At 37.3% G+C, this 11,515-nt stretch overlaps 2 protein-coding genes across 2 annotated transcripts in view; both read left to right on the top strand.

The window, feature by feature from the left end:
* Positions 1–11,515, top strand: part of LOC135781184 (uncharacterized) — a 164,532-nt gene that overhangs the window by 127,281 nt on the left and 25,736 nt on the right. The window lies entirely within an intron of this gene.
* The window catches only part of LOC135781185 (uncharacterized), a 40,594-nt gene that overhangs the window by 3,343 nt on the left and 25,736 nt on the right, over positions 1–11,515 (top strand). The window contains exons 3-21 of the mRNA XM_065291531.1: positions 673–787; positions 2,791–2,878; positions 3,056–3,138; positions 3,225–3,435; positions 3,523–3,648; positions 3,783–3,900; positions 3,978–4,116; positions 4,201–4,314; positions 6,027–6,096; positions 6,190–6,324; positions 6,456–6,623; positions 6,726–6,820; positions 6,910–7,039; positions 7,145–7,394; positions 9,253–9,293; positions 9,418–9,521; positions 9,657–9,808; positions 9,977–10,115; positions 11,359–11,469. Coding sequence (XP_065147603.1) covers positions 673–787; positions 2,791–2,878; positions 3,056–3,138; positions 3,225–3,435; positions 3,523–3,648; positions 3,783–3,900; positions 3,978–4,116; positions 4,201–4,314; positions 6,027–6,096; positions 6,190–6,324; positions 6,456–6,623; positions 6,726–6,820; positions 6,910–7,039; positions 7,145–7,394; positions 9,253–9,293; positions 9,418–9,521; positions 9,657–9,808; positions 9,977–10,115; positions 11,359–11,469 — 2,389 coding nt within the window. The remainder of the gene's footprint in view (positions 1–672; positions 788–2,790; positions 2,879–3,055; positions 3,139–3,224; positions 3,436–3,522; positions 3,649–3,782; positions 3,901–3,977; positions 4,117–4,200; positions 4,315–6,026; positions 6,097–6,189; positions 6,325–6,455; positions 6,624–6,725; positions 6,821–6,909; positions 7,040–7,144; positions 7,395–9,252; positions 9,294–9,417; positions 9,522–9,656; positions 9,809–9,976; positions 10,116–11,358; positions 11,470–11,515) is intronic.

The raw sequence follows: 11,515 nt of genomic DNA, 5'->3' as shown, positions 1-11,515 counted from the left end.
CCAAGCTGTCACTGGGGCATATACAAGTCATACACATCTAGGATGGCTACACTCTAAAAACGGCTGTTTTTTTACCCATAATGGGTAAATATTGGACAGAACACATGCTGGGTTAAATATTACCCAATGTTGGGTTGTTGTTATGCAACCATTTGGTATAATAACCCTGCAGTTGAGTTAAAACAACCAAGCATTGTGTCAATTTTAACCCACTATGGGTCAAAAATAATCCAGTCATTTTTAGATTGTAGAGGGCAAGTAAATTCTCACGAAATGTGATTCTTAAGGAGTCTACTTATTCATAAACTACAAACATAAACTACAAAGCTTGAAAAATATATTTTGAAGAAAATATTTTGCCCTAAAAATAAAACAACACCTAAAGTACTAAAATACTTAAAAACACTTTTCCTAATGGATTCATATAAAGGGTTTGTCCTGAAAAAAAAACACTATTTAAAATTATATACAAATATGTTTGGCAAAAAAACAACATATACTGTGCATAATTCATATGAAAGTTTGTTATAAATTTTATTTTTTAATGTTGTTACATATTTGTTTGCCTTACACTGCATTTGTTTCTATATATCACAGAAATAATGTAATGTAGGGTTACATCATTTAGTTTATACCTATATAGATATATGTTTTCATAATTTCTTCCTGCAGGGTATCTATTCCCATGAGTCAAAATGGAATTAAAATCGAGGGAAGCTCTTCGAGTGTTAAGGTCTCCAAATATGGAGTGACTGTCATTTGGGAGGAAGAAGATCACTCTATGGTGGTAAGCTACATCACAGATTTTGCTTTCTGAGAACAGCCCAGGTTCTTTAGTAATATGTCATGCAATTTTGATCTAGGGAATAATTGCACTCATAAACACACCCTTTCATCCTCATGTTTGCTCTCAGTAATGAGGCCAATTATGCTAATATCAAGCAGGATATTGGTTTTAGACATTAAATCAAATATTGAAGAAAGTGAAATGATTAAAGATGCAAAATTTTGTCATGATGGTGGTGTAGGATGAACCCAAGTGCAGACAGCTGGTAACTTAAAAGGTGTGTTCGACTTCATGCGGCGCTGCGCAGACCGATCGGCGGCTGACTTGAAGCAGTGCATTCCGGTTAGTAAGTTTGTCCGACTTCAGCTGGCGCTGCATGCACGTGACTGTGTCATATGGTTTTTAAGTACCGCGAGAGCGTTTCGAGAGTAGCCGGCTAGCTCAGCTGGTGCAGCTTCTCCAGAGCGGCTGCCCGGAGTTGTAATGACGTAACAGCTTGACGTGATTGGTCGCCTCACTGATGACAACGATCACGTGCGTTTCAAGTTTAATCCAACCTTTAGTTCCACTAATAAACATTATAAATTCATGTTTTAAAACAGGAAAAAACACTTTAATATGCTTAAATATGTTATATTCTGTCGTGTAATAAAATAAAAAGGAAAATAACAAACTCTATTGGTATTTTAATAATATAGGCTTGTTTCCCGTTATTTTCGGGTATACAGTATAAGCAGCAATTAAAATATTCGATATAAAATGTTTCTGGTTGCAACGTTTTATTAAAAGGTTTGTTTTTATCAAATTCAGCATCTAATTCACTTCATTCGCGATTAATAACAAGGAAACACGGCGCACACGTCACTACGGCAAGCAGCAGGTGTCCGGCTTCACAGCTCCGTCTTCAGTTGCTCCCTCGACTGCAAGCGGCAAACCTCGCCGATCGGTCTGCGCAGCGCCGGATGATCTCGAACACACCTAAAGACTTTTATTATATGTAACAAAACAGAAAACAAAACCCACGAGGGGGCAAAACAACATAAACAAGATACTAAAACAGATGGAGTGGACACTAAACAGAACAAGATACAAATCTACACTGAAACACTAAACAGGATGACACTTAACAATAAACTAGACTAAACACTTGATATAGATAACACTTGACTTGACGTGACGTGACGTGACGTGACGTGACGTGACGTGACGTGACGTGACGTGACGTGACGTGACGTGACTTGACTTGACTTGACAGCAGAACACAGTACTCACAGGTATGGTAACAATGCACAAGCACAGGACAACAAACACAAGGATCTTAAATAGAGGACAACTAATGAGGGCAACAGGTGACAGGAATTAAACAATAATGAGGAGGATGACAAGGGAGCGGGGTAAAAGAGACAAGACACTGGGAACACGTGGTCCAGTAAATCAATACTAAGACCACGTGAACCCACACAAAACATGGGTCTGTCATGATTCTGCCACAAGACTAGATCAAACAAAAGGACAAGATGGCAGAACCATGACAAATTTAGCTTCAAAAGCTTAATGCGAATTTTGTCCAAGGGTACTATAGCATTTAAATTGGGAATATATTGTTATATTATCGCTGGAAAAAAATGCTGGGTTATTTTCAACCTAGCAATGGGGCAAAAAGGAACGAGCCCTGCCCATGGGGTTGTTATTTAACCTACTGTGTGCTAAGTTGTTTCAACCCAAAATGCTGGATTGTTTTTACACATGGGTTTTCAAACTGGGGTCCCCCAGAAGGTTTATTACATTATATTTGGGGGTTCTTGCAATCATAAAGATGGAAAAACTCTGGTTTTAATCAATGTTGGGTCAAATATAAACATTTAATTTAACCCGAAGGCTGGGCTTGTTTCTTTTTGACCCAACGTTGCGTTGAAATTACTTTTTTAAGAGTGCATTTTTAGCTAATATTAAACAAAATTTTAGCCATAAATAAGCTAAATAAACATATATAATTTCTCCAGATTGAACTTGCTGAGATGTACCGAGGTCAGACATGTGGACTCTGTGGAAACTTCAATGGCAACACGAATGATGACGTGATTTTAACAGGTTAATCAGGGAATCACCTTTTTTTGCTTGTTTTAAAGTAAATGTTTTTTTTTTTAAGCTTTTATGCATTTGGCAAACACTTTTATCCAAAGTTAGTTAAAGACAAAAGTCATTTTCATATGTTAACTTTACAAATAAATCACATGTATGATTAGCATGACGTGATATTCCTCTCAGATCCAGAGACGTGGAAGGTGTCCATATCAGCTGAACCCTGTGAAAAAGTTCCACTTCCCCCCAGCGATCAGTGTGAAAACCAGGTACAGTGACAAATGTTAAAAGTATTGAAGTATTGAAAAACTGCTACCTTTGCCTTGGGGTGTCTAACACGAATTTTATCCCGCAGGTTGACATTTGTAAGCAGTATCTGGAGAGTTCAGGGTTTGATGACTGTCGCCCTCTGATGGACCTGAGTTCATTTGAGAAAGTTTGTGCAGACGACCTGTGTCAATGTCCTGGCAACCAAGACTGTGTCTGCAACACGCTTACAGAAATATCACGACAGTGCACACATGCTGGTGGCAGGCCCGGAACGTGGAGAACAGACAAACTATGTCGTGAGTATGATTACTACATTACACAGAGAAGCAATGACAACATAGATTGTATCTGATTTATTATTTATGTGTTGTTCTGTGGAGCAGCAAAGACATGTCCACTAAACATGGTATACATGGAGTGTGCTGGCCCATGCAAAAACACCTGCTCCGCCCCAAATGGAGCCCTGCTGTGTACAGATCACTGTACAGATGGCTGTTTCTGCCCTGAGGGTAAGGCCTTGTTTCAAACAATACTGTTTTCTCGCTCTTCAATGAAACTTTTGTGGAGAAGGGTCAAAATAGCCAGATTTAACTTAATTAATCCTAGACATTAAAAGTGTTTAATTCCCCCATTATTTTTACAGGCACTGTGGAAGACAACATTGGTAACAGTGGTTGCGTTCCTACAAACAAATGCCCATGTATACACGACGGCACAATATACCAGACTGGAGAGTCATACGAGCAAGCGTGTAAAAAATGGTAAGTCACACACATGCATCAGTCAACACAAATCTAACAGATTTTATTGTGATAACATTGCTGTCGTACCGTAACAGCGAGTGTGCTGCTGGACGCTGGAGTTGCACGGATCTGGAATGTCCTGGAATCTGCTCTGTTGTGGGAGGCTCTCACATCACCACCTATGATGGAAAAACCTTCAGCTTTAATGGCAACTGTGACTACATCCTCACTAAGGTCAGTGACTGTCAATACAACAAATGTACATCAACAAGAACCCAAATAAATCAATAAAATCATAAATCATTTTTTTTATTTCAGCACTCTAATGACAGCAGTATCGCTGTTGTTGGAAATCTGAAGTGTGAGCCGAGCCGAACAGACACGTGTTTGAATTCTGTTACTCTGATCATGTCAGGGACCATAGTGACCACTGTAAGTGTTTAAATTTCTCATTTAATATTTTTAGCATTTCATAATTGTAAAATACTAAACTAACTAAAAATCATTCTTATAGCTTATAAGTTCAGCCAAATGTGGCTATGTTCAGAATGACCGCTGACTGAATACTTCACAGTATAAGCCATACAGAATGTTGCCTAGAAGAATATTTAAAAATTTTCTCAAAATCCGCATAACTGCACCTCCGTCAAAAATTAGATAATGATATTGACCGTATTATAGAGTTCATCAAATACTTCTGCTTTAAATATCTCCACCTTAGGCCATTCAGAAATACCGGTTTGGTGGTAGAATCCTTTAAACGGCACGTCAAAGTCCTTAAAGTGCACGGAAGATAAATGTGAAATGACCATGGATCGAATTCAAACTTGGGTCTTTTCTGAGTAATTAGACCTGAGTAAAAAAAAACTTTGCTTGTACTTGGAGGGTTTTGCAGTGTTATGCATGCTGTTTAGGTATGCATTCTAAAAAAATTGGTGTTAAATAGCACTAAAAGCTTGTAATCATAGGGGAACCATTTTTAGTGCTATAAACTAGCAACTATATAGCACCTACGAAGAACCATATGGGGATTTAAAATTGTTCCCCTATGATTACAAGCCAGTGAACCACTTTTTGTACTATTTAACACAGGTTATTTTTAGAGTGTGCTGCACCATGCGTTTTTGCAGAAGTGCTCTTAGTGCCTAAAGTTAAAAAAAAGGCAACTCTGTGTGGGCCTTCCGTTGTGGTGACAAAATTGTGACAGAATAGTTGCTTAAAACAACCGGAGACTGCACTCCCTCAAATTTTTATTACTGACTAATAACCTTTTTATTGCATGAAGTGAAATTACAGAATCTAATCATAAAAGCCTGATAAAAGCACTGTCACACTTAGAGGGTTTTGCATCTGAACTATTAATTTTTAAAAGTAGCATGCATAATAAGTATCAGGCAATAATCAAAAGTGCCCTAATTATGTTCAACTGCATCATATGGATGCTGTTTTCTGTGCAACATGCTCTCTGGAGGTTTTAGTAAATGTAGTATGTTAAGTCTGTTACAACCCAGTCTCACCCCATTTCGTCAATATTTGACGACACTTGACCATTCGTCAATATGTGACGCGGAGGGTATACCTTTCGCGTCATTTTTTGACGAACTGGGGACTTCAATACTATTACGTCCGTTGCATTCTCTTCTCCTATTTTCTTACCAATTTCGCGTCGGTTTAGGGTTAGATTTACATAATGACATCCCTACCCAAACCTAACTCTAACCCCAACGCCAGGTGAAAACTGTTTCTAACCCCAACGCCAGGTGACAACTGTTTAATTTCGCGTGCACTGTTTAATTTCGCGTACACGGTTTAATTTTGCGTAATCTAACCCTAAACCGACGCGAAATTGGTAAGAAAATAGGAGAAGAGAATGCAACGGACGTAATAGTATTGAAGTCCCCAGTTCGTCAAAAAATGACGCGAAAGGTATACCCTCCGCGTCACATATTGACGAATGGTCAAGTGTCGTCAAATATTGACGAAATGGGGTGAGACTGTGTTAGTTAAGTGGGTATCCTTTAGAGCATAAAGAGCTTTGTATACATAGTGCATATTTTATTTACAGTATAAGTAAAGTGTGAAAATGCTTTCAAATTAGTCTTGTTTCTCATTTGTGATCAAACTTTTCTTTACCTATAAAACAGGTAACTTTTTCATCCAGTGGGACTGTCACGCTAAATGGAATCAGTCCAGATATGTTGCCACTAATCACAGGTGTGTAATCAAATATGAGAAAATGTCCTTCATCTGAAATTTACATGATTAAGTATATCATCTATTTTGTTTCTTACACAATTTCTGTGACAGAGCAACTGGTCATCTACCAGCCCTCATCATCCTTCATTATCGCTGAAACAAAGAATTTTCGTGTAGAAATCCAAAGGTCTCCAATCATGCAGGTGTATATTGTAGCCAGCACCTCAGAGAAAGGCAAATTGAGTGGTGAGTTTTGTCATTTGGTGCATATTGACCTAGGCTACAATACACCACAATTTTACAGTAATGACTCCACACCCTTTAAAAAAGGAAAGGTGTATTAATGATTACATTACTGTGCATTATGTTTCATTCAGGTCTGTGTGGGAACTATAACGGTGTCCAGAAAGATGACTTTAAAACAAATTCAGGCGTTACAGAGGGAACACCAACATCCTTTGTCAACTTTTGGAAAAAAAACCCATACAGTTGTCGAGATGTTAAAAACACATTTGACAACCCCTGCAGTCTGAGAGTGGAAACAGGTCATAAATTCATGCTAAATTTTACCTCCCATTCTCATTTTTGGGGGAATAGACCGTGTAAACTTTATAGAAATGTTGAAGTTTTTTTTCTTATTTATCTAGAAAGACTTGCAAAAGACTGGTGTTCCCGTCTGACGGATCCAAATGGAATCTTCTCCTCGTGTCATTCAGAAATAACTCCTGACATTTACTATCAAGTAAGTCTTTACCTCACAGAATACTCTTTACTCTTTAAATTTACTGTACATGGACAAATAATTAACACGCTTACGATCATCTTCTGTAGAACTGCGTTTATGACACCTGTAAGTGTGCTGATATTGGGAAGTGTATGTGTGCTGCCCTCTCCGCCTATGCCCATGCATGTGCCGCAAGAGGGATCATTCTCCACGGATGGATGGATTCATACCCCTGTGGTGAGGATTTAATTTATATACACAATTTCTGTCTAGTTTCTTAATTTTTCTTAAAGTTACTTATTGCTCTGTTTTAAAAGTGCTTTTCTGCCTTTGATTGTACAGACAAAGTGTCCGAGTGTTCAGAAAATATGAAGTACTCCTACAATGTGACCGGTTGTAGCAAAACCTGTCGTTCTAACTTTAAGACCGACTACATCTGCAAAATGTCTACACCTGTGGAAGGCTGTGTTTGTTCTGAAGGGACTTACCTAAACGATGCAGGCGACTGTGTGAATGCTGACCAGTGTCCTTGTTACTATAACAACCTGCTCATAGAGCCATCAGGATCAATAAACATTGATGGTGCCAACTGGTAAAGAAAATATTTCAACATATTGTCTGTGTAATGCAATATTAATTATGTGTTCTGAGTTTGTCACAGGAAAATGTGTCATTAATCAGGGGCAACCTTCCGATCTCACTGATGAAGCCAATACGGAAGTGATTTAAACTCCAATTTATCGACGGGCCGCTAGATCCAAAAGAGAGTCAGTTCCCATATTCACCGTGTTAAAATGACTAACTTTACAGCAGGAAATAATATGTTTACAGCCTGATATAAAAAGTGATTTTGAGTGACGGGTGAACTGCCACTGATGTCACTAGAGTTGAGCTAGGCGCATCTTTACCCATTTTCGGTTTTCTGTGAGTGATGCACAGTGATGCGATGTTAAGATGACGGCAAGCCCCACCAACTATTGGCTTCAAAAAATCTCTTCACAAACCTATGGGTGACATCACAGATACTACGTCCATATTTTTTACAGTCTGGTTATTAACCACCCAGACAAATTTGAATGATAAACGGCAAGTAATGAAAGCTAATTATCAAAATCCTGGAAAAATAAACAGGGTTCTCTGCTCTCAAACGCTGGGGGCGTGTCCGCTGTCAGCACTTAAACCATGCCCACTTCCAGGAAAGATACTGTCTTTTTCAAACAAGGTTGCCAGCTTTCACAGCAAAATTGCTACTCAAAATTGGGCTGTGAGGGGGGTTAGTCCATTAAAAATTGCATGCTGAGGTGTAATTGACAGGGACCATCTACTAAAGTTCTCATTCCTGGGGGGATAAATATAACATTTTTGGGGTCACTTCAACCTGTGGACTGTATTAAAGAAGCCCAATTCTTATCAACCCTGCTCTTAAATGTTCTTAATCCATTAATTAATGCGTTTAGGTAATTTAAATAAGGATGCCAATCTGTTTTGTAAATTATCGCAATCAGATAGTATTCATTTATGCGACCAAGGCATAGCTAGCTAGAAAACTGTAGGCTGTAGTAAGGGTAATGATGGGAACTCGGGATTGAGTAGACAAACCGTTCATGCTAATGCACTCTAGTTGATATAGATAGTTTCATCAGATGCATGTGCTGTGGCGCCGTTTCACATTTGAACGTGTGATCTTCCGGGTCTGTATTTACACCCCAAATGAGAAAAAGTTGGGACACTAAACATGTCCCAACTTTTTCTGATTTGGGGTTGTATTTATTGGTCTGGCTAGTGGCTAATCTGATCTCTAAAACAAATACCTTGTCGAAAATAAAATGTTTTGGTTTGCCATAGACGAAGGGAGACAACGAGCGTGGATCACAACTGTGCAGAGAGGTTTGGCAGCCAGGCAAGAATTCAAGGACCTGTAGTTAACATTGTATACATTCATTTTACACATTAATGCAAGCTGAGGGCAATAGTTTATACGCGCTATACATTATATATGAACTAAGAATTTATTTAAATTATTATCAGAAATAAACTACTCTTAAATGAGGCATTGTTGTTATTGTTTCTATGTTGAAGTTTACCGGAAGTTGCGTTTAGTCCACAAAAAAGTTTGTTTATGTTATTTCTGCTGAAACTGTCTATAGTATTAGAGGCGGGCCATTCATTCAGTGCATCATCGAGACATAATTTCTGGCCCACCCAAAAAATCCAGAACTCAGAAATGGTGAAAAAGTGTTTAACAGTGTTACTCCATAATTCAGTACTACATGGTTTACATGTAGTCTTTGTCATGCAATACATTTCTACCATTTATAATGTGTTTCTAAACAATTATCTGAATTTACTTTTACACACTTTTTACACAGACTTTAACAGACATACATAATTAACAAACACAATGAATGAAACTTCTTATTGTGGATTTTCATGATTTTGTCATATTACAGCACCTGCACCCTCGGCAAATTAAACTGCGACCGTCCAGAAGGTGAGCTCAAACCATAACCTCTAAAACACAACTAGAAAAAATAAGATATTACTGAAACAACACTACTTTAGCATGGTGTGTACAAGTTATACAAACCTCATCCATGTGCCTGTTTTGTTTTTAGATTGTGTGGCTCCAATGGTCTACGTCAAATGTTTGATTAATGAACAGGGAAAAACAGGGGCAGAGTGTCAAATGACATGCCAGAACCAAGATCCAAATAACTGCGTGAGTTTATGAGTTTGTAGTTTAGTGGATGGATTGGTGAAAATGAAGGATGGACTGATTATTTGAGTGGATGTATTGGTAGTTAGGTGAATGTATATAGAAGAAAACATTTTACCTTTCTGATTTTGACTGCAGGTCAGCACAGGTTGTGTATCAGGTTGTATGTGCCCAGATAACCTGCTAGCCGATGGCCAAGGTGGCTGTATAGAGAAGGAAAACTGTCCCTGTTTTCACGATGGATTAACTTATTTACCTGGGGATGAGATTCAAGACGAATGCAACACCTGGTAAGCCATTCATACATTGTATCAAAGATTATAATGTACTGTAAACACTCTGTGAAGAAGTAATATGACAAACATGAACAGATGCATGCAAAGATTTGCCATGTGCTTGCTAAAAATCTGCAAAGTTTGCAAAAAAGTAAAACATTTTGCAATTAATCTTTTTTTTAGCAAATGCACAAAAGGGATGTGGAGTTGTACTGATAAAAATTGTTACGGCACCTGTACCATCTATGGTGAAGGACATTATAAGACTTTCGATGGAAGAAAATATTTTTACCACGGAGCCTGTGAATACATCTTAGCACAAGTATGTTTTTAACAGCTCTTTCAAGTTTCATGATTATTAAACAAATAAATAACTAGTTAAAATTGTCATCCTTTATGGTAACACTTTATTTCTATAGTCCACTTTAGAAATTGTACTTATTATAAGTAACTGCAACTACTTATCAACTACCAATTTTTACATTATTAGTAGACTGTCTGCTTAACTCATTCCTTGTCAGCTGTTTTTTTTTTTCGAAGGTTGCCCGCCAGCATTTTTTGTTATTTTTCACAAAAGTTTTACAAAATGCCTTCCAGGACAATATTCTTCTAAAAATATATAAACATACAAATATAGCCAATAAAGAACAGACCCTTTGCTTTCACACAAACAATAAACAAACGGGACAACATTTTCATCCTATCTATATTTTTTCTGCTTATAAACATTTTAATATGGGTAAAAAAAATAAAAAAAATATTTAGTGTATTTTTTGTGAAGGAATTTTGTTAGAGATCAGATTCACAATGATTATCAAAACATACACAGAGTTTAAAATTAGTAAATAACATTTTGGCTTCAGTTTTTCCATAAATTGGGTAAGTGCATCTAGTGGATAATCAGGGTATTGCAGATTAACATAAAAATTTATCAGGAACACTTTTTCATGCAAATGTTTTCTCATAATTGACATGATAACTTGTCAATGGCGGGGAAAGAGTTAATATCTATTAACACTTTATTGTGATAATCCCTCAACAGACGTTCAACTGTCTATAAGTATCTTTGCAGGTGGATGTCAACTTATTCCACTAACCCTAACCTCTTTCCTTACCCTAACCCCTACAGTCTACTAATACTCTAATGACAGTTAGTTGACATGTAGTTGCAAAGTTGTTTATGTGAACACAACCAAGATGTACTAAGAAAAAAGTTAGACTACTCTTTATGGCACATTCACAGTGATTTTGATTTTTTAAATTTGGCAGCCACTGGTCACATTCATGTATTGTACAGAAAGATTTTAACAAAAGTATGTAAAGAACATTCTGTGAATATAATCTTTATATCTTTAATATTGACTGAGTAAAATCATGTCAACAACTGAAATTGATTGATCCTCCTAATCCCATATTTAGATTATAATACTTTGAATTTCACAGGCAGGGTCATATATGTGTAAATATTTGCTGAACTATTTCTTGGTAAAATGTCGACAGCAATTATATTAGTCCAAATATCTGAATCTGACCTGATACATAATTTCTCTGTGAAATCCCACCAGGATTACTGCAACATGGGGGAGAGTCAATACTCATTACGTATTGTTACAGAAAACATTCCCTGTGGCTCCACCGACTCCATTTGCTCCAAATCTATCAATCTTTTCTTTGGGGTGAGGCTACTAAAGTGTTTCAAGTCAACATGAATGCAACATACAA

This window comes from Paramisgurnus dabryanus, chromosome 23, assembly GCF_030506205.2.
Source record: "Paramisgurnus dabryanus chromosome 23, PD_genome_1.1, whole genome shotgun sequence".
NCBI lineage: Eukaryota > Metazoa > Chordata > Actinopteri > Cypriniformes > Cobitidae > Paramisgurnus > Paramisgurnus dabryanus.
The sequence above is the reverse complement of the archived record's forward strand: the minus strand, read 5'-3'. Positions and strand labels throughout refer to the sequence as shown.